General features: G+C 41.8%; 3 protein-coding genes across 4 annotated transcripts; all 3 read left to right on the top strand.

Moving 5' to 3' along the window:
- Positions 1-663: 663 nt before the first annotated feature.
- LOC128733911 (uncharacterized transmembrane protein DDB_G0289901-like) lies at positions 664-7,333 on the top strand. Of its 2 annotated transcripts, none has more exons than XM_053827780.1 (6): positions 664-779; positions 2,836-2,925; positions 2,992-3,077; positions 3,138-6,052; positions 6,217-6,536; positions 6,597-7,333. In XM_053827780.1, the coding sequence occupies exons 2-6, from the start codon at positions 2,854-2,856 to the stop codon at positions 7,152-7,154; spliced, it is 3,951 nt and encodes a 1,316-aa protein (XP_053683755.1). In that variant the 5' UTR covers positions 664-779; positions 2,836-2,853; the 3' UTR covers positions 7,155-7,333. The 2 variants fall into 2 exon arrangements, with proteins under 2 accessions (XP_053683755.1, XP_053683756.1); XM_053827781.1 differs by having other exon boundaries at positions 668-779; positions 2,831-2,925.
- Positions 7,334-14,694: 7,361 nt separating this feature from the next.
- Positions 14,695-16,923, top strand: LOC128735053 (transmembrane protease serine 2-like). Its single transcript, XM_053829522.1, has 5 exons — positions 14,695-14,800; positions 14,861-15,013; positions 15,070-15,213; positions 15,271-15,603; positions 15,670-16,923. Exons 1-5 carry the CDS (start codon positions 14,699-14,701, stop codon positions 16,909-16,911), a joined length of 1,974 nt encoding a protein of 657 aa, XP_053685497.1. The 5' UTR covers positions 14,695-14,698; the 3' UTR covers positions 16,912-16,923.
- Positions 16,924-23,052: 6,129 nt separating this feature from the next.
- On the top strand, positions 23,053-25,409 carry LOC128735718 (phenoloxidase-activating factor 2-like). The gene is made up of 2 exons (XM_053830203.1): positions 23,053-23,613; positions 24,808-25,409. The coding sequence occupies exons 1-2, from the start codon at positions 23,053-23,055 to the stop codon at positions 25,402-25,404; spliced, it is 1,158 nt and encodes a 385-aa protein (XP_053686178.1). The 3' UTR covers positions 25,405-25,409.
- Positions 25,410-25,528: the final 119 nt, after the last annotated feature.

Below are 25,528 nucleotides of genomic sequence, written 5' to 3'. Positions count from 1 at the left end.
TGGTGAAGTTATAGATTTAATGGCACGTTTTGTTGTTTTTATTTTATTGTACAGGCGAGTTAGAGGTGTAATTACAACATTGTATCAGTACATTCAGAGTGGTTGAAAAAGAAATGAGTTATAATAAAGGAGGAGGAAGGCATACATCCACTTTGCTTAATTTTGTTTTTAATGAATTAGCAATACTAGGTATATAGATTATACAAAAATAATGTAATAAGCGAATTTTTATCGATATTGGAATGAAATAATAATTTGGTCTCTCCTAAATAAAGGAGGACAGTCAATTGTCATTGTACATTGATAGTCATAATGCGAATAAAACCGTAACTATTTTTTTGTTCATAAGATTTGCTTATGGTTGGGCAAAAATGTGATATCGTAAAACTGTAGAGATGTAATAAACTTTGTACTCATCAGTATTTTGGCATATTTATTCAAATAATTTGAATATCATCTGTTCTCTTTCTTCACACACGACGTATACTCGATTCCTTCAGCATCATCGTCTCATCAGCATTCGTTGTGCGATAGCAGAAACTTGGTCGTGTTCGAAGAATACAATCAAACGAAACGATCGGTGGTTTTTCCATGATTCCGATTGACATGTATGCTACTTCAGTGAGGAAGCAGTTATTCTAACTTTAGTCACTAGTGGATTGTTGAACTGCCCGGTCAGTCACAGTCAGTATTTATATCTGAGACTAACTTCTGGAGGTGCCTTTCTGTTATTAAGATTGAAGTATTCGACAACTTCCGGTGAAACAGTGTTTGCTTAGGTAAAATCCTGATTCATAAGGAGGTGATTTTTCATACTGAACGACAGGCCAAAAAAAAAAACAGGCTAAATACGTAAAAGTGTAGAACCGGAATAACATTCAAACTTGGTAAACCCAGTTAGTGTTGGAATCGAACAAGTTTTCGATGCGGCATCGTTTCTGAACCTTGTGACCTTGTGGCAACGGTAGAGGGAATTTTTTTAAAACTATTTTATTTTGAAACTGTTGCACCGTTATTGTGAGGTGAAAGTGGGATTTTCGCGACTATTTTGACTGTAGGAAATCATAAAAATCGACGGGAGGCTATATATTGCTTCTAGCGTATTGCAAACAACTTCTTCGCTGAGAGTAATTAATCGAATTTACATACCATTTAGTATTAATGTTGTATAAATAAATATAACATTTAGTTTATTGCCACAAGGTTTATTTTAGCTTAGGTGTATAGTTAAAGTGCAAAATTTGGTGTCATGTTGGAATTTATTAGTAAATCTACTGAACATGGCATCGCACCAACTATTTTAATTTCAAACACCCCATTGAAAAGCTGAGAATAAATGTTATAAGAAACATTATTCTAATTATGTATGTATTTACCCAAGAAACCCAAGAAACTTACAACTAATTTTTTGCCGCAAAGTTCAAAATTTTTTTATAATATAAACCTTCTCACACAAAATCAGTTGTTTCATCGGATTAGTTCCATTATACGCATAATTTTATGAACGAATTTTATATCATTTTGTTATGTTGTACAAAATAATGAATTTGAGCCCTCCGTTTTCGTAGATCTAATATATTTTTACAAACATTGGTTTTTGGCACAACCCCATTCCCGTGACACGAGCTGTTTACTATCAGAGCCATGTCGGTTGCAGCTTAAAAAGCGGAACAAAACATGTTCAAATGGAACGGAATAAAATTGGATAGTTGGAAAGCAGTTTGCTTTTTGATTAATGTCAGTGCAGCTGTAGACAAACGAGATGAAGAGTAAAATTAAATTTTCGTCATGATTTTTGAACTTCCCAAGCACAGACGACACAATTGCATACGGTCTGATTACTTCGTTAATGTCATTGATATGTTGTTCTAATAATTTGAATTCTCTATAATTTTTTTAGTAGAGTCCATGGAATGGAAAAATAGACAAGATGTCGAATTTGACATTCCCCGATTCTATCTCTAGCACAAGCTTTGGCCATATAAAATAGTTCGCCTTCCAAAAATATGGTAAAATGCAAACCACTTTCAACATGTGAACACTAGATACGAAAATTCATGGTTTTATGCTAAGCGTGAACAATAGACAATAATTTTAGTTTTTCAGGAAAAATACAATATTATTTTCATGCTATATTTATTTTTTACTCTATTTTGGCTGTAAATACCTAGTATAAAGGCGTTAAAAAATTTATTCAGTACCTAACCTAGTCAACGCCAATGCACATTGCCTATTCAACCTTAGCACAACCCTTTTCATTTTTCTTGATTTTGTGTGTGTCATTTTGAGCAACAGTGGCAACGCCAGTGGAAAAATAAATGTTTATTTATACATTTAACATATTTTTTGTCCTACGGCACACACTTTATTCCATACATTTTGTGGTTTTTCTCCATACAAACAAATGTAATCTTTAAGATATGTGGCCCTAGTCTACATCAAAAATATTTTTTCACTGTACTCTATGCTTCCTTCAAAAAGGGAAGCTCTCTGACCTAGTGAAACCGTACATGACTTATTTTTATTAATTTCATAAATTATTTAACGGTCAAACTAAATTAATTTACTGTACTTTGAGTCTCGATTAGAGATCCGTTCGTAATGCCATGTGATGATTGCACAATCATTCAACTGCAAAACAGACCACTACTGTTGCGATTGCGAATGAGGTAATAGCCGGTTTAATCGCATAACTGGCCTATTTTTTTGGGGACCCGAAATTCACTGAAGTCACGATCAAACTGTTTTCGCAAAGCAGAGAAGGTTATCGCGAATAACAGATTACGGCATCTCAGAATGCACTTTCCACTGATATTCTATTTTCGTTTAGTGTAGCTTCGCATCGCAAGGAGAATGCGAACTCTCCAGTTAGGATTACTTCTGGCGCTCAGTCTGACCTTGGTTCATTCGGAGGAAGAGGTTATCGTAAGTATTGACATATAGCTGTTTCCCGACTCTATTATAAATTTTGTTGTTTATTTTTTTCTTTAGAAATGTCCGGACGGCGAATGTGTGAAACTACATCTCTGTAGAGATGGCGAAATTAACACAGACGGCTCAAATATAATAGATATTAGGCAAGTTAAACAGTTTTGTTTATTGTACAATGTAGATCGTAATGTTTTTTTACATTCTAGATTCAATCCGGAAGACCCATGTGAACATTATCTTTTGAAGTGTTGTCGAATTCCCGATGGCGGAGAGGACGAAATCGTAGAGCCGCCATCATCAGTTGATCAAGGAGCAGGAACAGGACATGGGGAAATTATTCCAGGTGTATCTCCCACTCATGAAAATTTACAAGGCGAGCCCATTGGAGGATTTGCTACAGGCGGCAGTCAAACAGGGGGTGGAAATGTGGGTGACGGTTCAGCTGGAACTGGAACCGCCAGTGGAAGCCATGCAGGTGCAGGAAGCATTGGAACAGGTTCAACCGGTGGAGGAAGCATCGGAAGTGGTTCAGGTGAAGGAAGTAATCAAATTGGCACCGGAGGGAGTGGATCCAGCCCAGTTGGAGGAGTTGGTGGAGGCGATGTACCACCTCACGGTCCTGTTACTGGAGTCGGAGGTGGAGTACATCCCGGTAATTGTCCTTGTCGTGATCATTTGGGTGGTGGAGGCTATGGCCATAATCCGCTTGTAGATATGTTCGGTGGTATTAAGCAGTTCTCTCAATATAAGGACAGTTCCTTCTCGGGTTCGTCAGCCCAATCTTTCTCCCAGACGTTTAATCAGGGTGGAAACTTTTTGAGTGGATCTGGTAGCTCTGCGTCGTCAATGAGTGGTACACAAGGGGCAGGCCCAGCAGGACAACCTGGTTACGGAGTGCAAAAACCAGAATTTCCCGGATCTATCTATGGCTCCAGCATCGGAGCAGGACAACATCCGGCTGGATTCGGTAGCGCGGGTCATCAAACTGCGGGAGCAGCTGGCTCTGGAAGCTCAACGGAAGGCTCTTCTGGCTATGGATCAGGTTTGACTGGGTCTAATGTAGTTCAATCTGGCGATGGAGTGCAGGGAGCCCAACTTTCTGGTTCTGGTATGCCTACTGGTACTGGCTTAGGTGGACAATCAACTGGACCCACTGGTGCGGGCCACGAGAGCGCAGTAGCTCCTGGTTCTGGCAAAAGTTCAGAAGGCTCAACTGTTGGACAAGCAAGTGGATCGAGTTCAACCGGATCTGAGCTAATTCAATCTGGTACTGGAGGTCCAGGTTCATCCCCTGGAACGGTGGTAGGTGGGCATGCACCTGGGTCAGGAAGCGTAGGTCATGGAAGCGCAGCAGTTTCTGGTTTTGAAGTGGATAAAACTTCTGGAACCTCATCGGGAAGTTCTGTAACCCAGGCCCATGGAGCTGGTTCAAATGGATCGGTTCAACAAGGCAGTGGGTTACCAACTCAAGGTTCCGGAATTGCAGGAAGTGGTCAGCTGACTGGACCCGGCAGTGTAGGTCATGCAGGTACAGGAACTACCGGCTCTGGGACGGGAAGCTCTTTCAACCAAGGGCATGGACCAGATTCAAGTGGATCTAATTTAGTTCAACAAGGTAGTGGGTTTCCAACTCAAGGTTCCGGAATTGCAGGAAGTGGTCAGCTGACTGGACCCGGCAGTGTAGGTCATGCAGGTACAGGAACTACCGGCTCTGGGACGGGAAGCTCTTTCAACCAAGGGCATGGACCAGGTTCAAGTGGATCTAATTTAGTTCAACAAGGCAGTGGTTTGCATACTCAAGCTCCTGGAACGCATTATGGCTCACCCTCTGGAACTATAGGAAGCGGTCCCTCGACTGGATCTGGTAGCGTGGGACATGAAGGTACCGGAGCTACCAGCTCCGGGGTGGGAAGCTCCTTTAACCAAGCACATGAATCAGGTTCAAGTGGATCTAATGTAGTTCAGCAAGGCAGTGGGTTACAATCTCAAACTTCTGGACCGACTTATGGCTCACCTACTGGTACCGTAGTCAGCGGTCAGCCAAGTGGATCCGGCAGTATAGGTCATGCAGGCACAGCAACTACTGGATATGGGTCGGGAAGTTCCTTAAACCAAGCGCAGGAATCAGGCTCAAGTGGATCTAATGTAGTTCAGCAAGGCAGTGGATTGCAAACTGAAACTTCTGAAACAAATTATGGCTCACCCTCTGGCACTGTAGGAAGCGGTCCATCGACTGGATCTGGTAGTGTAGGTCATCCAGGCACAGGATCAGGAAAAACTTCTGGGATATTATCAGGCAGTTCTATCAACCAAGCGCATGGATCAAGTTCAAGTGGGTCTGATTTAGTTCAGCAAGGCAGTGGAGTACAGCAGCAAGCTTCTGGAACTAATTATGGTACACCCTCTGGTACGGTACAAAGCGGTCAGTCAACTGGATCCGGCAGTGTAGCTCATGGAAGCACCGGGACTTCATCAGGAAGCTCCTTCAATCAAGCGCATGGATCAGGTTCAATTGAATCCAACCTGGTTCAAACCGGTGGCTCTGGATCAAATTCTGGCTTGACCTCTGGAACTGCTGTTGGTGGTCAATTACCTGGATCCGGTAGTGCTGGTCATAGCACAGGATTTGGAGGTTCTGGTTTGGGAGAATCTTCTGGAACTTCGTCGGGAAGTTCTTTTAATCAAGTGCATGGAGTGGGTTCTAGCGGAGCTAATGTAGTTCAACCTGGTAGTGGACTGGGAGGAGGGCAAATAACCCAAGTTCCGGGATCAATTTCTGGTTCTCCGCACGGCATTGTAGTTGGTGGTCAAACCACTGGATATGGTCAGGGAAATACGGCTGGCACCGGTGCAGGTTCTGCAATGGGTGTTGGTTCTGATCACCAAGTAGTTCATGGTACCGGTCCGTCGAATGTTGGCTATGGGTCTGGGACAGTTGTATCTGGCACAGGAAGTGTTACCAAGGACCAAATAAAGAGCACAGGTAGCTCGACCACGAAACAGAAAGATCTAACTTCAGGTGGGGCACATCATCAATATGCATCTGGTGCATACGGTGGGCATTACAATGAGAAACATTCCGGTAAATACACTCATGGAGGTTCTCAAGGTAGCTCTTACGGTTAGTAAACTTCACTTTTTGATGCATGGGGTTATGCAATATTGTGATCGATTGCACGATATCTGATTATCATTAATATTATCTCAGCATCCGCCTGATTCCTCTTTCTGTATAGTTAGCATCGTCCATGCTATTTTCTAAAGCTTAGTTGGTATTCTTTCCAGATGTTACGCAAAGTCCACTTGTACCTTCGCAAGAAAACAAAGGTTGTGGAATTCGCAATGCCGACGGTGTTGGATTCCGAATTACGGGCAATAACGATGGTGAGTCCGAATACGGCGAATTTCCCTGGATGGTCGCTATTCTGAAGGAAGAAAAGGCCCTGGATCAGGTTATCAATGTGTACCAGTGTGGTGGTTCACTGATACATCCCCGCGTAGTGCTGACTGCAGCTCATTGTGTTCAGAATAAACAACCACATGAGATTAAAATCCGTTTGGGTGAATGGGACACCCAGACTACAAATGAAATCTATGATCATCAGGTAGAACGTTTATCACACTTTTTAAAGGTTTAAAGCATCTAATGATCGTATTATTTGCAGGATCGCAATGTTGAAGATATAATTGTCCATGATAAATTTTACAAGGGAGGATTGTTCAACGATGTCGCATTACTGTTCCTCAATAAGCCAGCGGAAATTATCGACACTGTTAATACTGCATGTTTACCTCCTCAGGATTACAATTTCGATTTGTCACGTTGTTTTGCATCTGGCTGGGGTAAAGACGTTTTCGGAAAGGATGGCAAATACCAAGTGATTTTGAAGAAAATTGAGCTACCGATAATGGCATTCGCTAAATGCCAGGAGGCGCTTAGGACCACTCGACTAGGAAAGCGATTCATATTGAACAAGAGCTTTATTTGTGCTGGTGGCGAACCTGGAAAGGATACCTGTAAAGGCGATGGTGGATCGCCTCTGGTTTGTCCAATCCCAGGAACGGTCAATCGCTATTATCAAGCGGGAATAGTAGCGTGGGGCATTGGATGTGGTGAAACAGGTATTCCCGGTGTATATGTAAACGTCGCAGGATTCAGAAACTGGATTGACGAACATTTGACGCAACGCAGCATTCCACATGACTATTACATTTACGTGTAAAAGCGATGTATTCGACAATATATGAACAAATTGAAAGAATGGAAATCACTTAATATTTGAACAGTGAACTTCATCGCCGTAAATTTAAATTTACGTTTTTGATTTATTTTAAAAAGAAAACATGGAAATGCCACATCCATAACCTTTCGGTAGTATTGTTTTCGCAACATTTAGCCAAAATAAAGGATAGCAAGCATTGCGAAAACAACAATCGTGTGTTCTGTGTGCTTAAACTAAATCTCACCCACACTCTTTTAATGTGGTTTTAGCTCATTTATGATCATTCATTTACCGACCCGCGCTTGAAAAAGGTTTTTCAATAACAAAAAGTAGCTAGGCATTTGTATATCTTAATGAGTTCCACACAAAAAACCGTAAATAGACGAATTGTGTTGTGTCCCATCATCTAAGATATTTGGTAAGAGTAGAATTGATGGAGTTTTAGCAATTACACAAGCATACTTTTTCTTCTACATAATCTTCGCATCCCGAACACGCCGAGTTGTGGTTTGCGCCATTTATAAAAGGGGCGATCGACTCAATTGCTATAATTACCGTGGTATTACGGTGATCAACGCCGCCTACAAGGTGCATTCCTAGTTTTTGTTACGTTGTCTATCCCCAATAGCAAGAGAACTAGCCTAAAAAACTTGGGAAGACTATGCCTGGGTGGATTCGGTTACAATTCAACATCCGGACTGAGGCAGCTGAATGGTATTTTAAAGGCAAATATCCGTTTGCTTAACCTGTGCTTCGTAAGCGAAGAATTAGTGCAACGTTGTTCTATTTTACAAGCTCCAACACCACTTGTCAAGCATTACAGGCATCATCCACCTTTATTGTTGACACTGGATTTGAAACCCGAGTATCGCTTCTTAGACAATGCTGAAACCGTCTATTACGACTATTACAAAGAAGACTTTGAGCCTATGAATAGTTTTTTCGTTTACTTGGACTAGAACTCGTTATTCGCTGAACCCGACGTAAACTTTGCTGCTTCGAAGATAGCCATCTCTAAATACCACATATTGGGCATTCTCGATAATCTGCTTCGCTCCTAACTCATCGGCAGAACTATGTCAGTCAAAATCGACGAACACGTATCGTCACGTCACCCTTCGCAGTAACCTCCGGTGTTCCCCAGGGCAGTCATTTGGGACTGTTCGTGTTGGGCTGTATATGAATGACGTGGACTTGATCTTCAAATGTTTGAGATTATCTTATGCTGAGGATTTCAAAATGTACTATACAATAAAAGCCCTAATGACGAATGACTTCTTGCAACGGGATCTGGAGACCTTTGACGAATGGTGCCGAATTAACAATGGGTTACACGAACCAGTGCTTAGTATGTGCCGGGTTCTTAACAGCTTCTTCTTATGTGTCCATGTCCGCCGGTCCGGCAGAACAAAGGGATGAAATCAGAGATCTCCACTGCTGACGGTTACCCGCCATGGCTTTTACCTGTCGCCAGGACAGGTTCTCGTCTACAGCCCGGATGTCGTTGGCTAAGCTCCGTTGCCATGAGCCTCTGGATCTGCCTCTTCTACGCTGTCTTTGTGGATTCCAGTCGAGTGCTGCTCTGCAAACCTCGTTCGCTCCTTTCTTGAAGGTGTGTCCGATCCACTTCCACCTACGTTCACGAATTTCTGTGGCTATCGGCCGTTGATGACACCGACGATGGAGTTCCTCATTGGATATCCAATTATCAGGCCACCAGGCACGAATAATGTATAGCAGGCACCGGTTAATGAATACCTGCAGTTTTTGCGTTGTCTCCGCTGAGACGCACCACGTTTCGCAGGCATACAGCAGTACGGATTTAACGTTTGAATTAAAGATTCGGGTTTTCGTACGTAGAGTGATCTGGTTTGAGCGTCAAATGTTTCGCAGACCTGCAAAGGCACCCCTGGCCTTCCTGATCCGTGTGGCTATATCAGTCTTGGTACCACCATCAGGCGTTGTTTGGCTACCAAGATATTGAAAGGCGGCTACCTGCTCAACTTGTTCGGCTAGGTCGAGGTCATTTAGCTGCTCCATCGTTAGAGGATTCCAAGGCAATCCTCGATTCGGTCTACTGTCAATTGCTCCAACTAATATCTCATCCATAACGATGAGAAACAGAAGCGGTGATAAAATGCAGCCCTGTCTCACACCAGCAGTAACCCTTATGGGGTCGGACAAGACGCCGTCGTGCAAAACCTTGCACGAGAACGCCTCGTACTGAGCCTCGATGAGATGGACTAGCTTATCTGGAACTCCTCTACGCCTAAGTGCGCCCCAGATGTTTTCGTGATTGAGTCGGTCAAACGCCTTTTCGAAGTCAACGAACACCAGCAGAAGAGAGTCCTGGAATTCGTTGATCTGCTCCAATATAATGCGGAGCGTTGTGATATGGTCTACACATGATCGGCCAGCACGGAATCCAGCTTGCTGCCGCCGGAGAGTAGCGTCGATCTTCTCCTGGATCCGGTTGAGGATTACCTTACAGAGTACTTTGATAGTAATACAGAGCAACGTGATGCCACGCCAGCTACCGCATTCCGTTAGGTCTCCTTTCTTAGGGACTTTGACCAATATGCCCTGCATCCAGTCCACCGGAAAAGTTGCGGTTTCCCAAATATTGCTGAAAAGCTGATGTATCATCTGGGCTGACAAAGATGGGTCAGCTTTGAGCATTTCGGCTGAAATACGATCTATCCCTGGCGCTCTATTGGATTTCATACTCTTGATGGCTGCTACAATTTCATCCAGCGATGGCGGCTCCGAGTTCACGCGATTGATTCGACGAACTGTAGGCGTCATACGCTGCTGGTTTTGTTGTTCTCTGACATTTGAAACTCGGAAGAGTTTTTCAAAATGTTCAGTCCATCGCTTAAGCTGTTCTGTACGGTCAGTCAATAGCTGACCAGCTCTGTCCTTTAGCGGCATCTTTGTATTCATCCTGGCACCACTAAGGCGGCGAGAAATATCGTACAATAAACGGATATCACCATTGGCAGCGGTGTTTTCTCCTTGTTCGGCTAGGGAGTTAGTCCAGGCTCTCTTGTCCCGCCTACAAGCACGTTTAACAGCCTTCTCCAGTTCGGCGTATCGTTGACGGGCAGCTGTCTTAGCCGATCTGGTCCGCGCTCGCTCAATGCCGGCTTTCGCCTCTCTCCGCTCGTCGATATTCCTCCAAGTTTCATCCGAAATCCACTCCCTCCGCCCATTGCGCGCTTTTCCGAGGGTTTCATTACTGGTCGTGATGAAGGCGTTCTTGATGCCGGTCCATTGCTCTTCGACGGTTCCACCAGGTGGCAACTCCGAGGCTCGAGATTCAAGTTGTTTAACAAAGGCCCTTTTCACCTCAGGATTCTCCAATCGGCGGACGTCGTAGCGGCACCCAACTTTCTCCTCCCGTCGTTGGACACGTTTGTTTGTTGCGTACATCAAGAAGGCTCCTTTTCCATTTCCGGCTGATGCAGATGTGGTCGATTTGGTTTTCTGTTCGGCCGTCGCGGGAAACCCACGTGAATTTATGTACTGGTCTATGGGGGAAGAGCGATCCACCAATGACCATGTCGTAATTACTACAGAATTCTGTAAACAGCTCCTCGTTTTCGCTCATCTCTCCTAGGCCATGGCGTCCCATGACGCGTTCAAGGTCCGCGTTGTTTGAGCCAATCTTCGCGTTGAAGTCGCCCATGTGAATTTGGATGTCCCCCTTCGGGATTTTCTCAACCACGCTGTTCAGCTAGCTGTAAAAACTCTCTTTCTCCTGCAGGTCGGCAGCATCTGTTGGCGCATAGAACTGGAGTGCCGTAAGGTTCCTAACCCGTGTTCTGAATCTGGCAACGATTATTCGCTCATTTATTGGTTCCCACCAATAGGGCCATCATGTGCCCCTGGGCTCAGTAGGAATCCAACTCCTATTTCTCGAGTAGCATTTTCACCTCGTATGCCAGAGTAGAGCAAGACTTGCCCGGATGATGTCCTGTGTTCGCCAGTACCCGGCCAGCGGACTTCGCTCAGCCCCAGGATTTCAAGCTTCAGGCGGCTAGCTTCCTTTGCAAGTTGAGCCAGCTTGCCCTGCTGGGCAAGGGTCAGTATATTCCATGTTCCGATTCGTGTCCGTGTTTTCATGCTAAAGGTCGTTGCCAATAATCCGGAGAGATTTCTTCTTTCATTTTCGGTAACTTTTTGTATGTTCTGGTACAGTAGGCTGTTAACCTAAGGCCCTTACCCCGCTGATGGGGCTGCCATCTTAATGTGGGCGGGAGCCACTGTGCCCCCTTTACTGTTAGCATACGACAACCGAAGTTGCGTACCCCAGCCGGCACCTCGTGGAGGTAGGAATAGGAGTTAATGAACAGAGGTTATGGAATGCACATGTTCACCCTTGCCAGCCTTTGCCAGTTCTTAATAGCTGCTACGAAGTATTTGTTTTTAATGTGTCTTGAGAAAACAATAAGTGTTGTTTTAAAAGATGTTTGTGCTAGGTTAGTTCATATATGTTTGAATTAGATAGTTGTCATTATCTGTTGACTATAATAATAAATAATTTAAATAATGTGTCTAACACCAAAATTATGACAGAAAGAGACTCCAACGTTCACCTACCACGGACAGTGACTATTAACGGCGGTGTGCTGGACGTGGTTAATTAGTTTACAGATTTAGAATCGCTGGTCATCGCCGACGATAATACGAGCAAGGAGATTGAATGCATCAAGCTGGAAGTTGGGGATACTTTTCCTTTCGCAAGACGCTTCGAACATGGAGCATACACCGCCGCACAAAACTGACGATATACAAAACGCTAAACGGTGTTGCGGACTATTTTTGACGGAGTACAAACGGAAAGCAAAAAGTGACGTAGACGTTTGAACAACGAGCTGCAGGCACTACTGGTAGAGATTCCCATCGTACAGCTGGCGAAAGTTGGGAGGTTACGCTGGGTCAACCAGATTGCAAGTATGCCGAACCACTGTGCAGTGAAATTCGTTCTCTTCAAAAACCCCACCAGCACTAGGGACAGGGGGGCTTAGCGTGCAAGATGACTCGCCTAGGTCGAAAGTGATTTACGACTTCTGAGACGAGTAGGAAATTGGCGACGAGTAGCCCAAGATCGAGTTTAATGGAAACGACTGCTTGAAACAGCTCATGCCACCCCATGCTCTAGGCTGCTGCCGACGACGGCTATTCCATCCTTGCGTTGTTGTTTGTTGGGGCCAGGGACGGACTACTGGCTCCAATCTTTCATGATGATATACGAGCTGGTAAAACTGCTCGGGGAGTAGCAAACCTGCTGGATTATTCTAAGAGTATCGTGGTAAACTCCTATACGAATACCTAGAATGTGCAAACAAAGCGTCAGAGTGGATACCTTGATAGTCAACTGAAAGTTGAAGCCCATTCGGAGGTTAAAACTCATCCCGACATCTCGGATTATGATTTGGTGAAAGACTGAATGCTGACACTGGACTGTACTGAGCGGCAAATCAATCTCCGTGGTGTTACCGAGTAAGAAGACAACCAGAATTCAGGTTTGTAAGCTGTACGACCAGGTGCTGACGAAATGCGCTGGATTACTCGCCGATGAAACTTACGCAAAACCCGATTTTAACCAAAACCCAGGAGTCAAATACCAAAACACTCCTGTTTACGGGTAGGTTCCGAGCAGATTCAAGCTTGTTTTTGTAGATGAGTTCGCGAACAAATTCTTGATTCCTGTAGCAAAAACCAGCGTTTTTGTGACAGATAAGATCACGAAATCGGAAGTATACAAAACGGTCTCAACAAACGGATTGTACCGTTCATTATGTCCCGTGACGGTCCAGTTACGTTTTGGCCATAACCATTACAGTAAGGAGAATGATACAACGACAATGGAGTCCAGTACATTCCAAAGGAGCTGAATCCGCAATTTCGTCCAATAGAGAAGTATTGCGCAATATTAAACAGGAAGCTCGTTCAAAGTACAGAATAGGGATGTAAATATTTTACTAATATACTGGAGCATGGCTATGAATTATTCCAGCGTGACCAAGATTCTGAAATTCAAGTCAATCAAATTGCGTGTTTTGTTCTCGAGTCACAGATCTGTTAACAAATCCCATAAAGGAGAATAAAAGATACCAGCGACTGCTAGTATATTGACTCGACTATGATTTTTTGCTTAATTTTATACATTCACCGAATAATTAGCTTTGTTTGGTGGCTTTAAGGGCCAAAAGCCATCCTGCTGCAACAATGCTCTTTATATGGGACAAGCATTTCTGTCAACGTAGCAAAGATTGACGTACGAATCACCGGTCCTAGTCTGGTCGTTAAGGACCTGCTGGACTATGGAATTGGACAATTTAAGGATTTCAATGTTCAACCAATGAAACCACTGACTGTGGACTGCAGGCAATTACATACGGGGAGTATGATGCCGTTGATACCTCAAAGAAAGGCGGAAAAATTTGTTTTTATTGTGGAGTGACTCTACATAAGCCGTCGTTATATCCCGCATGCCAGTTGCGTGGTGATAGAGTCAAAAGGTCTTTGAAGACTCGCTCCAAATACACCTTCGCATAAATGCTTAAATGGGTTACACTACGTTCTGTTCCTGCGTGATGGGACAAATAATCCTCCCGTAATTATGTGCAAAAGCCAGTTGCGTATAATAACTTTCGAATGAAGGGAAAATCCGAGGGCTTGGATCGATACACGGTGGTTGAGACCAGATTCACAAGCTTTGTTCATAATTTATAATTATTAATAATGCAATTTCTTGACCACTACAACTTCTACGATATCTGATTTAAATAGGTACAACAGATGTGTCCAGTATCAATGACAAGTAAGGGCCCTGTAGCAGCAGTTGAGTTTGTATTGGCAACTCGTTAACCTTGTCCAAGAGCAAGTTATAACTAGTCTCCGCATTTTCTGGCTCTTGGTTGAAAAGTAGCAAAACAAAAGGAGCAAACACTGGCACTCAAACATGGATAATAAGCAATTCGCTTACTCTGCAGCGATACTGCAAAAAACGAAGTGCGGAATACAGAAATATCACCTGGGCGATACCACAATAGATCCACATACTGGTCGCAGTAGCAATGGCCATAATAAAATTTGGTTGCTATTCAATGCCTCTTTATTTTTTAGCTCGGTTTATTAGAGTGTAACAATACTCAAATTTTACTATGTAACTACTTAGTTGTAATCATCACTAATTTTACTTATTCTTTTAATTCATATTCAACAGAGGTGCGTTGCAATTTCATACGATATAAATATTTTACCTATAAATCCTTCAATTCACAAGAAATATGTTCTGTAGTATTTTTATTATTACGACGCTACTGTTGTGGCGTTTCCAGTGATTTGCTGTAGAATTCAGCACCATTTCCGTGCGCGGTATTCGACACAAAAGTACACTGCCCAGACTGATCACGCTGCTATCGCCAGCTGGGGAAACCCACATAATTCACTGATAGTTGCATACTAAAATTCTTTGAATGGAATCACTTGCAGAATGCCAGTACCTAAGTAACCAGCGATAGAAGAGGATCGCAATGACATATTTTTTGCATTGGATTATTTTAACACTGAGTGGTCTCTTTCCCTTAATCCACTCACATAACTCTACTTTGTTTCCTGAGCATTTGCATGATATAGTTGGTATCCTTTTCGTTTTAACATATGAAACTATTCTCTCAAAAATTTCTGTTTTACAGCCTTGCTCTTCACCGTCCATTAAAGATGGTGTTTGTGTGTATGCGTATCTTTGCAAAAATGGAAAAATCATTACGGATGGCTCCGGATTGTTGGATCTGCGTATGTCAGATGAATGTGATGATTACATGATGAAATGTTGTTCGAAAAGAACGGTAAGATAACCCTCTGTTTTTTAAGTAAAAGATTTCGTATCAAATTTTCCATTTAGCGCTGCGCATGGGATAACGGACTTTGCATTCCGGAGGAGAATTGTGGAGTGGATCTTAACGATCCCAAATTTAGCCAATTTAAGGATACTAACGATTGTGATTGGAGTGGTTACAAATGTTGCCCACAAAACTATGTAGACAAGGTCCGTAACGATATGTGGTAGAACTTAATTGAGAGATCTAACATTCTACCGTTTCAGGAAAAGCAACCCACAAATGTGCCGGTTCAATTACCAGACGAATGTGACGGCGGTTTGTGTGTTCCAAATGATCAGTGTTTGGCAACTGGAGATGAATTGATACAAACTAATCGAAGGAAGTGTACCAATAACCAGCACATTTGTTGTCCATCCAGCAGACTACATTATGCGAATTCGGATTCTTGCACTTTCGTTGGTGGTCGCTGTGTTCCAGAAAATACATGTTTGTCTGAGATTTCGATCAACATTCGCGTATCGCAATGCGAGTCTCCTGGTTATGTTTGTTGCAACGTTGACGCTCTAATTCCAGATAAAGCACCGGCAGACGGAAAGGTACAAAACTACAAATAGTAAAGCAAATATGAAAATCGATTTAAAATTATAATCATTTATACTTAGGCCTGTTTCAACGGAAGAGGAAAGTGTACGGAAAAAGGAAACTGTCATGGTGCAAAATACACTGATCGAAGAAACGAATGTGAGGGTTTAACTTGCTGCGGAAGTGTTGACGAACCCAAGCCAACAGTCCACCCTAAGCCAACAGTCCAACCTGTACCAATTGCAACGGAAAGTCCACAAACTGAGTTGCCTGATATTGAACGCGCCATCTGTTCCGATAATGGAGGACTGTGCCGGTTAGCAGACGATTGCGCGGATTTTGCCAGCGAACAGTTCGAAGATTGTGGAGAAAAGAAAGTTTGCTGCTATCAGAGTAAAGCATCAGAGAGCTCAACGGATCGTGAAATAAATCAGCTTACGCCTTCAAGCTCTAGCTACAGTGCAAGAAATTGCGGTTACCGCAATATGGACGGTGTTCATTTTGGTATTACCGGAGCTGAGAATGGAGAATCGCAATATGGCGAGTTTCCTTGGGTAATAGCAATTTTCGCCAAAACGAGATTTGGTAGCAAATTTATCTGTGGAGGAACCATTATTGACCCAGAAGTGGTTCTAACGACGGCCGACTGTTTGAATGCTTATAAAACGAAATATGATGCACTGATTGTTCGAGCCGGTGAATGGGACATGCAATCATTGAATGAGCCTCAACCGTACAAAGAGCAAACGGTTCGTTTGATAAAAGTACATCCAGCATTTAAGTCAACGTCTTTGGTGAACAACGTTGCTCTTATTTTTTTGAATGATAGATTTGATTTTAGTAGCACAATAGAATCTATTTGTTTACCTCCACAAGATTACGAAATTGATAATGGATATGTCACAGCAGCTGGATGGGGAGTAACACCAACGAATCGTAATAACTCTCAACAGATCCTGAAAAGTCTTGACCTGCCCTATGTTTCACCTTCTGAGTGTGAGCGCGTTATGCGAAGACAACTAGGGAATTCTAAGTTCAAACTTCATGACAGTTTTCTGTGCGCAGGAGGAGAACCTTTGGTAGACACTTGTCGAGGAGATGCAGGTTCACCGGTTATATTCCCCATTCCGGATGACATAGTCCACGATAGAGTCTACCTTGTCGGTATGGTGTCCTGGGGTATAGGTTGTGGACGTCCGGGAGTTCCAGCAGCTTATACCGCCGTAGCAAAGTTTAGAAATTGGATTGACGAGCAAATGGAGCAGCAACAATTGAAGGATTCTAGTTATTACTATGTTAAGGAAGATAATGCAGAATCATAATGAATAGGTGGAAATAAAAAGTAATTTTTGATTTTGGAAGACTTTGTGCATGAGATGATATTTTTCGTTAGAGGATTCATTACCTTAATTCCGATTAGCTCATAATTCCAGAATTTGCTCCTCAAAATATCATTTTCTGTCAGAGCGTTGCGAAAACGAAACACCCCCTTCTCTCGGTTTAAGCATTTCTGGGTCTAACTCTATAACCTTTCCGGAACGATGAAGTGGTGAAAACACTCTATACCTTATACCCAACCTGCTGTAAGACCTAGCATTTGCCTTTTTCAAAACGTTTCATTGCGAGACAAAAATAAAAAAAATACATATCGGCTGTTTTTTCTTAGTTGATCCAAAAGAAACATAGAGTTTAATGAGTTAATTCTATAGGAAGTAGCAAAAAACGCCAACAAGGGTATGAAAGGGGGACGACAATGAAGATGCGTCCAACATATCGCTAGCCAACCTAAGTTCCTATCTAGCACCTTCACGTGGTCATACCCGGTAATGCTCTTTCCTTAAGAGTAGCTAAGCTAGGAGGTGCGATGCTGCGATCCCGGCTGCCTGATATCAAAATTGTACTTTTGGGCAGACGGCTGATCCACCCGGCCCCGTTGATAGGTAAGCCCCAACATATATTCTAATTGTTTGTTTCGTTCTAGCTCTTCAAAACCCTACTATACAATAGAAGCATTGACCGTAAAACTTGCTAAAAATGTACATGGATATTGTTGGATTGTTGTACATGTAGGATTGATCGAAACTCAAATGATGGCATCATTATGATGCAACTATATCTGATGCAAAGGACTGCTGGTGAGCTCGTTCTATTTCTATCCATATCAATTTCATTTTATTTCATGTGATAAATTCATTATATGCATTATATGATAAATTCATGAATACAGTGGCATCATATGAGTGGAAGACTGGAGAATGGAGTGAGGAGTAAACCGGAATCACGAGGAGGAAACTCCTGAAGGTCTGAAACAATATTTATGTTGCATTCTTCGAACAAACAAACCATCACGTGAGTTAAAGCTGGTGCAGCGAAATTGATTGTTATATGGAAGGATCCTAATGCTGGAAGGAAATTCTTATAATCCAGGAATGCGTACAAGTGTCTCTGCTTGTGGGTCCACCCAATCCCTTTTGGTCCTTCTACAACAGCTTTAGTGGGAAATTCATTTGACAATCAAATTTGGATTTACTGTAAGTCTAGCCACATACACTGGCAGGACCTTGAACTGTTGATGGATTCCCCCTATACATACATACATACATACATACATACATACATACATACATACATACATACATACATACATACATACATACATACATACATACATACATACATACATACATACATACATACATACATACATACATACATACATACATACATACATACATACATATATACATACATACATACATAAATACATACATACATACATACATACATACATACATACATACATATATACATACATACATACATAAATACATACATACATACATACATACATACATAGGAAGTAGCAAAAAACGCCAACAAAATATGTTTTCTCAGTTGATTAAACAACTCTGTTATAAATCACCTCGGCTCGTTTACGAAATGTATTCTATCAAACTGACTGATCGTAATTAGAAATATAAATGTTTGTCCTTGTTCCTAACTCCAATAATTGCGTACAAGTTAAACGCGTGTAATAATGAACGACACTACCGTTTACGTTTCAGAAACATTCGCAAAATACTAAGATTGCAGCATATGCATTGATACATATATTATGAGGTTTGCACTTGTATTGTTCGTAAAAGCCTGGATATTGCATTTTGTCGGTGATTCTAATTTTTTTAAAGGGTGTCCAACATCAAAATGCATCACGGAAAAAATGCTGTAGAAAATTACCCATTGGGTATTTTCTCTTTTTGGGTATTTGGGTACAAGTAGTTTAGAGTGTATTGTTTATATTGTATTTGTATCGCTGACATTTTTTCGAAAATTGGAAAAAATGGCGTCACCCGAAAAGCAACATCGCGAATTGACCACCTGGAAAATCGTGAACTCTCTCATCGGGTAGTCGGAATCGGAAAACAACACTGAATATTGCAACCAACGGTGAGTCGTGTGAATAAATGTTACTACGAAACTCTTAACACTGAACGGAAGGAGAAATGCGGTCAGAATAGATGTTCTATTAGTGATCAGAATCACAACCCGAGCAAGGATTGACAACAAAAGTATATCAAAATTATTACATATTCTGCTGTTGATATCAACTAGAAAACATGTTTTGTTACCAACTCAAAATGGCACTTATGATGTATCAGACTGTGCTATCATTTTGCTTTCATTTTTATTGAAAGAAAATGTGTTGGCAGATTCTATATATGATGTAAATAAACCTTCAATATTCAAATTAATCTATTTTCACTTCTATCTTTTTCTTGTAAAATGGTTGGTTCAAATTAGATAATGATAGCAAAATGATGATGATATGATAGTAAAATGATAACTAATTCTGCTTTCCTATTAATATTGTGAAACAGCAAGATTAGTATTCCGTTTGATATTTTTGATAGCAAAAGTAGTATTCAATTTAATTTCACGGAGTGGAATTTTTGCAATCAATTTTGATATTTTAACCGCTAAGTCGACCAAAATGAAATCACACCGAGTATTCAAAATCCGTTAGATCAAGATATCAAATTTTGTTTTCAATTTGCTTTAAAACCCTGCTCGGAAAGCGTGTCGTGAAGGTGAAAGCTTTTAAGCGGAATCACAATGCTTCGGCCAGGGATGTGGCCAAAAAGTTGAATCTGTCCAATTCTTTCGTTCAGAGAGCCAAGGACAGGGTGGGACCGCATACGTACTAAGTGCAGAAGTATCCAAATCGTGACGAACGGTAAAATATGGTGGGAAAGTCAGGGGTTCGGAAACTGTACACTTAGATACTGACGAAGCCTCATTGCATTATCATGGACTTGACTTACGTCAAGGCGGACTTCCGACCGCTTCCGCGATTACTGTACTTCACGGCTCAGTGCAAGTTTGATGTTCTGGAGGAAGTAAGCAAGCGGAAACTTCCAAGTTTGCTAAGAAATACATGATTTGGAAAGTGATCTGCTCATGTGGCAAACGGAGTGCGCTGTTCGTGATTACCGGGGCTGTAAACGGACAGATCTACCTCAAGGAGTGTCTACGGAAGCGTCTGCTTCCTGTGTTGAAGCAACACGAGGGCCCTACGATCTTCTGGTCGGATCTAGCTTCGTGCCACTATTCAAAGGATGCCGTGGAGTGGTACCAAGCCAACAGGGTCACTTTCGTACCCACGGATATGAACCCCTCCAACGCACCGAAAAGAAAATGTTGGTTTCCGTACACAAGAAGCTGCAACCAGATGTTGTACAGTTGTAAGGTGCGAGCATACGATTATGGTATTGAAGATAAATGAAATAAATATGCCAAAAGCTTACCATTTTATTCTCTGAAAGTTTGAAAAGGATCGGTCAACTAGGTGATTTTCTACAACGTTTTTTCCGTGATATAATTTGATGCGGGACACCCTTTATCTAGTGGAAACTAAGGTCGTATGCTGCCGGGGAGGAACACTCCTGCAAATGCAGACTGTTGACACGTGGAATAGCCTTGTAGCCTTGAGCACCTGAACCCAAGTCTGGGACGGCTTTTGACAATGACTGAACTGTAAGGTGGAACATCTTTTTAGTGGGCATCTGCACCCCATGGTAGGAACGGCTCACGAAAGCGTCTGACGCGGGACAGGAAGCTGAACTAGGAACTGCTTTGTCTGGGCACTAAAACTACAATCGTGGGATCATAGCACCACTCGGTAACATGGTTCTAGTAAGGCAAACTATCTAAACCATACTGTTACGAATAATCAAGAACATACGACTCGGAACATTCAACATGGACGCAGGTGGTGAAATAAGGATATGAGATGCTTACTTGCTATCTGGAGCTACGGAACCCGGGGGTGCTCTTTGAGTAGTTAAAATCGCTAAAGTTCGTTATCGTAACGCGGCAGGAGACCTGTAACTAAGGCGGGAATGAGTAGAGGATCAGTGGTGGCAAACTCCAATTTTACGGTGGAACATCCACCGAGCAGGCAGGGATCGGGCTTTGTAGTGTTGAGCAGAATCAATGATTGCGTAAAAGATGTCCAATCCGGCGATCATCGAGAGGATGTGTATGTTAACGATTTTTTACGTTCAATTGTTATGGCTTTGAGCTCATAACAAAACAGAATCGGCATTTTTTCCCGGTAAAACACAGTTACTGAACACTTCTTCGGCTTAATTGTTGTATGATTCACGCCGCGCTGGGTTACAAAGGCTTCAAACTGATTTTTAAGAAAGTGACAGTTGTTAGTCGATTGGTTCGGAGATACTTTTTCAGACCACCTGCATTCATGGATTCATGGGTCTTTGATGGCACATCGTCGTTGAAGTGAAGTAAAAACATCAGAGGATCTAGGTGGCTTCCTTGAGGTATTTTTAGACATTCAGATACTTCACAATTAATAAAACCAATGACCTTCTTGGGATTGAGCATCCATGCTTCCAAAGCTTTCGTTCTGAGTTGCAAAACCGGCAAATGGCCGATGAAAACTCGTCGATTCTCTTTAAATGTTATATGTGAAGCGTCCCGTATTTCAGTCAGTTTTAACGACACATTCAAGCTGGAAGTCTAGCCTACTTTTCCCTCCGCAAGATGCTTCGATCAAGGAATATACACCGCCCCACAAAACGCTAATCAGACCGGTTGTCCTCTACGGACCGGGATTGTAACTTTGCTTATGGAAGACATACGTGTACTTGCTGTAGTATTAGCGGAAAGCCGAGAGTGGCGCAGGTGTATAAACCACGAACTGCGGGTACTACTAGGAGAGATTCCCATCGTACACCTGACGAAAGTAAGGAGACTACGGTAGGCCGGCCACATCGACAGGATTCCGGGCATCTGTCCAGTGACATCCGTTCTCTTCAAGCATCGCATCGACACCAGGAATAGAGAGACCTAACGTGCTAGATGGTTCGCTCAGGTTGAAACCGACTCGAGAGCGTGAGCCGCTCAACGAATCGGCGACAAGTAGCGCAGGACTGAATACACTGGAGACGAATTTTCGATACAGCAAGAGCCACATCGGCTCTCGAGAGTGAGAACGAAAGTAAGAGAACAATAACGAAAATGAGAAAGTGAGGATGAGAGTGAGAGTGAGAGATAGATTGAAAGAAAAATAAAGCGAGAGTGGTTATGTAGGTGTAGCCTCCCAGTTGGCTCCGAGGTATGACGCTGGCCTAATAAGCCACTCGTCGTATGTTCGAATCTGGACTAGGAGAGACTGTTAGAGTCAATAGGATCGTAGCAACTGGCCCTGCAATTGTCCTGCACTCTAACAGGTGGCTGCGAAGTCTGTCGTATAAAAACAGAAGGTCAAGTTACGATAGCGGAATGTAGCACCTAGGCTTCGCTTTGCTTTAATTATGTAGGAGTGTGGGTGTGAGATAGAGATAAAGTGCGAAAGGGAAAGAGAGAAAGAGAGAGAATTGGTAAATAGAATGACTACTTTTTATTAATGTCAGTGATTGGCCACTTTCCTTGTTAGTTCCGGAAGTCGTTCCCGGAACAAAGGAAGGATGATTCATAACTTCATGCCCGCCACCTTTTAGTTTTTGCAAAATCTACAACTGAACTGAAAATTACTTGGTGCTATCTTGTTAACATTATAATTATAATCTGAACGAGGTGTCATTTGAATTACCGGGAATTAGTGATAACAGGTATAATTATATTTTCAGATGTAAACAGGAATATTTTACTATCTTTATTTTAGTCGTTTTTGCAAAGCATACACAATGTTACTCTAAAATTTAAAAGAAATATTATTTGTCAATGCAATTTTCAAAGCATATCATCTCTTTCCATAACCTGTTAGCGGAATGAATTTCATCTGGCTTCTTTCAGGTTGTGTTTAAGTTTTTGCTTCAACTCTGGGAATCCCAGTAAAACGAAGCGTATCAGGGATGATACGCCTCGACCTTCGAACCTTCCGCGGAAGATGGGGTATTGCAAGCTTGAAATTTCAAGCTCTGTACAGTTTCTTTTCCGCAATGGGCTGGAAAGTTTCACTTTTAGTTATTATCATCAACAGTATTGTGCTTGGAACATCGCAGCAAGGAGGAAACTTTTATTTCGGCGAACGGAAAACAACAACTCAAGATCCAGTTCACATATTTTTCGGGCAGCCAGAACCAGGAGGGGGTGAGGTTTACTTCCCTTCAACGAGGCCTAGTATACGAGTTACCCCTACAGTACCTACAACTACAATACCTACCACCACTACCGGCATTTTTAGTGTCACCACTACTACGGAAGAACCGGTGGATGATGATTACGTGCCTCCGGACTGCGGAACTCAACAATCCGAATTAGACATTGATGAGCAAGACAATAAAAATGCCAACCGAAATCAATTCCCCTGGAACGTGGGAATTTTTACAACCGGTAAAAACTATTTCGGCACCGATCAACAGATTTTTCACTGTGGAGGTACGGTGATCGATGAATTCGTGATCTTGACTGCCGCTTTCTGTGTTCGGGGAAAAATAGCTAAAAATTTACTGGTTATCGCAGGGATGTGGGACATAAATGACGTGCAGGATAAGCGGCAGGTGAGCTAAAATAGTTAGAATCTAATATCGAATTATTATTTACAGGTGGGAAAGTCTCCTATTTAGACAAACATTCAAGGAATCTTTATTTTCCTTGCAATTTCTGTTTCGAAAGAAACGACAAATTGTTCATTTCTCATCGGCTAATAGGTAATTTTTCAATTTGGAAGAACTATTAGTGTTTGTTCGATTCTATCGACGTTTTTCTGCGTAATAATTATAAAAAAATTTAAATACGAGTTGGTCCGGACGTTTCGAGCTACTACTGGTCTACGCTCACCATCTGCGGACAACTTTTATCGTCCATTAGGTTCTACTTGGTTTATCTTTCCAAGTGTTGCATAATATATGGGTCATTCCACAGGAAATTTACAGTCAAAATTTTTTTTCTCTTCGCAACATTTTTTTACGTTCTTTGTTCGAAAAAAATCGACACGTATTTTTGTATTTCGATGTTACTGTTGGAATTCGCAAGATATGATTTTTTAAAGTATTGTAATTCGAAAAAAATATTATTTTTTAAATACTGATTGTAAACATGGTTTGTGATATCAAAAAATGTCCAAATTTTGCATGCTTCTTCGAGAAAGATCAACAAATATTTTAAAATAAAAAAAATCGAAAAAAAAAGTTTTAACTTTGAAAAAATTGCAATTGTTTATAAAAATGCACCATTTAACTATTGAAAAACAATGGAGAGGAGGTATGGTATACCAATTTTGAAAGCTTGTGGAATAGTGAACACATCTGGTAGAAAGTCATTTTTTGATATTACAAACTATGTTTACAATCAGCATTTAAAAAATAGTATTTTTTTCGAATTACAATACTTTAAAAAATCATATCTTGCGAATTCCAACAGTAACAGCGAAATACAAAAATACGTGTCGATTTTTTTCGAACAAAGAACGTAAAAAAAATGTTCCGAAGAGAAAAAAAATTTTGACTGTAAATTTCCCGTGGAATGACCCATATATAGATTATTTTACTGATTTATGAAAATAAAATCTCAAACTGTATGATAAAGTCCATTTTGGAATAGGAATTCTGATTAGAATGGGTTTCGATGAAGGATGTAGTATCGGGGCAATTGACGTAAGCAACTTGGGTTGACTTTCTTTAGGATAGGTTTAATTAAATTGATAAGTCGAACCTACCAAAATAAAAGTTATATTTGTTTACAATATTTTACAGGTACGAAAAGTGAGGCAAATTATAAGCCATCCTAAGTACGTGCCAACATCGACGTTAAACAATATTGCTCTTCTGTTTCTGGATGACAAACTAGATTACGCACCAAACGTCAATCGCATCTGTCTGCCGGATCAGCGCGTAGATTTCAATGAAAGTAACTGTTTCGCGACAGGATGGGGAGACAAATCGATAGGTAATTCCGCGGAACAAATTCGACCTATCATGAAGGTGTTGCAGCAGGAGTTGGTCGAGCATGAACGTTGCGCGAAACAAATTGGAGGAGCAAATCCCAACTTCCAGCTAAGCAGGGTGTTCCAGTGCGCCGTAGGAGATCGCGGTGACGCACTTTGTAAGTACGATACAGGATCTCCTCTGATGTGCAAGGTTCCCGGTCGTGAAAAGCAGTTCTATCAGGTGGGAATATTTTCCTACACTCCTGTGGAATGCAGCGCGTGGAAAGGCCCAAATGTGTTTATTAAGGTCAGCTATTTTCGGCAATGGATAGATCACCATCTCGAAGCAAATCAGCGAAATGCATACATCTATACACCAGCTTCCGGACATGAGGACGACGAAAATACAGAAAATGGCAAATAAAACAAAACTAGAAATTACAATACTGCCCTGTGTTGACTTAAGTTTGAAAACAAAATCAAGCACAACCTGCGCTCTCGCAAGTTAACTTGATTTTGCTCTTTTTTTATCGTAACACACATACTTC

Source organism: Sabethes cyaneus, chromosome 2, assembly GCF_943734655.1.
Source record: "Sabethes cyaneus chromosome 2, idSabCyanKW18_F2, whole genome shotgun sequence".
Classification (NCBI taxonomy): domain Eukaryota; kingdom Metazoa; phylum Arthropoda; class Insecta; order Diptera; family Culicidae; genus Sabethes; species Sabethes cyaneus.
The sequence above is the reverse complement of the archived record's forward strand: the minus strand, read 5'-3'. Positions and strand labels throughout refer to the sequence as shown.

Coding starts and splice junctions, on each gene's coding strand:
- LOC128733911 (XM_053827780.1), top strand. CDS start 2,854: ATGCGAACTCTCCAGTTAGGATTACTTCTGGCGCTCAGTCTGACCTTG. Junction 2,926..2,991: donor ATTCGGAGGAAGAGGTTATC/GTAAGTATTGAC, acceptor TTTTTTCTTTAG/AAATGTCCGGACGGCGAATG. Junction 6,053..6,216: donor TTCTCAAGGTAGCTCTTACG/GTTAGTAAACTT, acceptor TATTCTTTCCAG/ATGTTACGCAAAGTCCACTT.
- LOC128735053 (XM_053829522.1), top strand. CDS start 14,699: ATGACATATTTTTTGCATTGGATTATTTTAACACTGAGTGGTCTCTTT. Junction 14,801..14,860: donor CTGAGCATTTGCATGATATA/GTTGGTATCCTT, acceptor TCTGTTTTACAG/CCTTGCTCTTCACCGTCCAT. Junction 15,604..15,669: donor AAGCACCGGCAGACGGAAAG/GTACAAAACTAC, acceptor ATTTATACTTAG/GCCTGTTTCAACGGAAGAGG.
- LOC128735718 (XM_053830203.1), top strand. CDS start 23,053: ATGGGCTGGAAAGTTTCACTTTTAGTTATTATCATCAACAGTATTGTG. Junction 23,614..24,807: donor ACGTGCAGGATAAGCGGCAG/GTGAGCTAAAAT, acceptor AATATTTTACAG/GTACGAAAAGTGAGGCAAAT.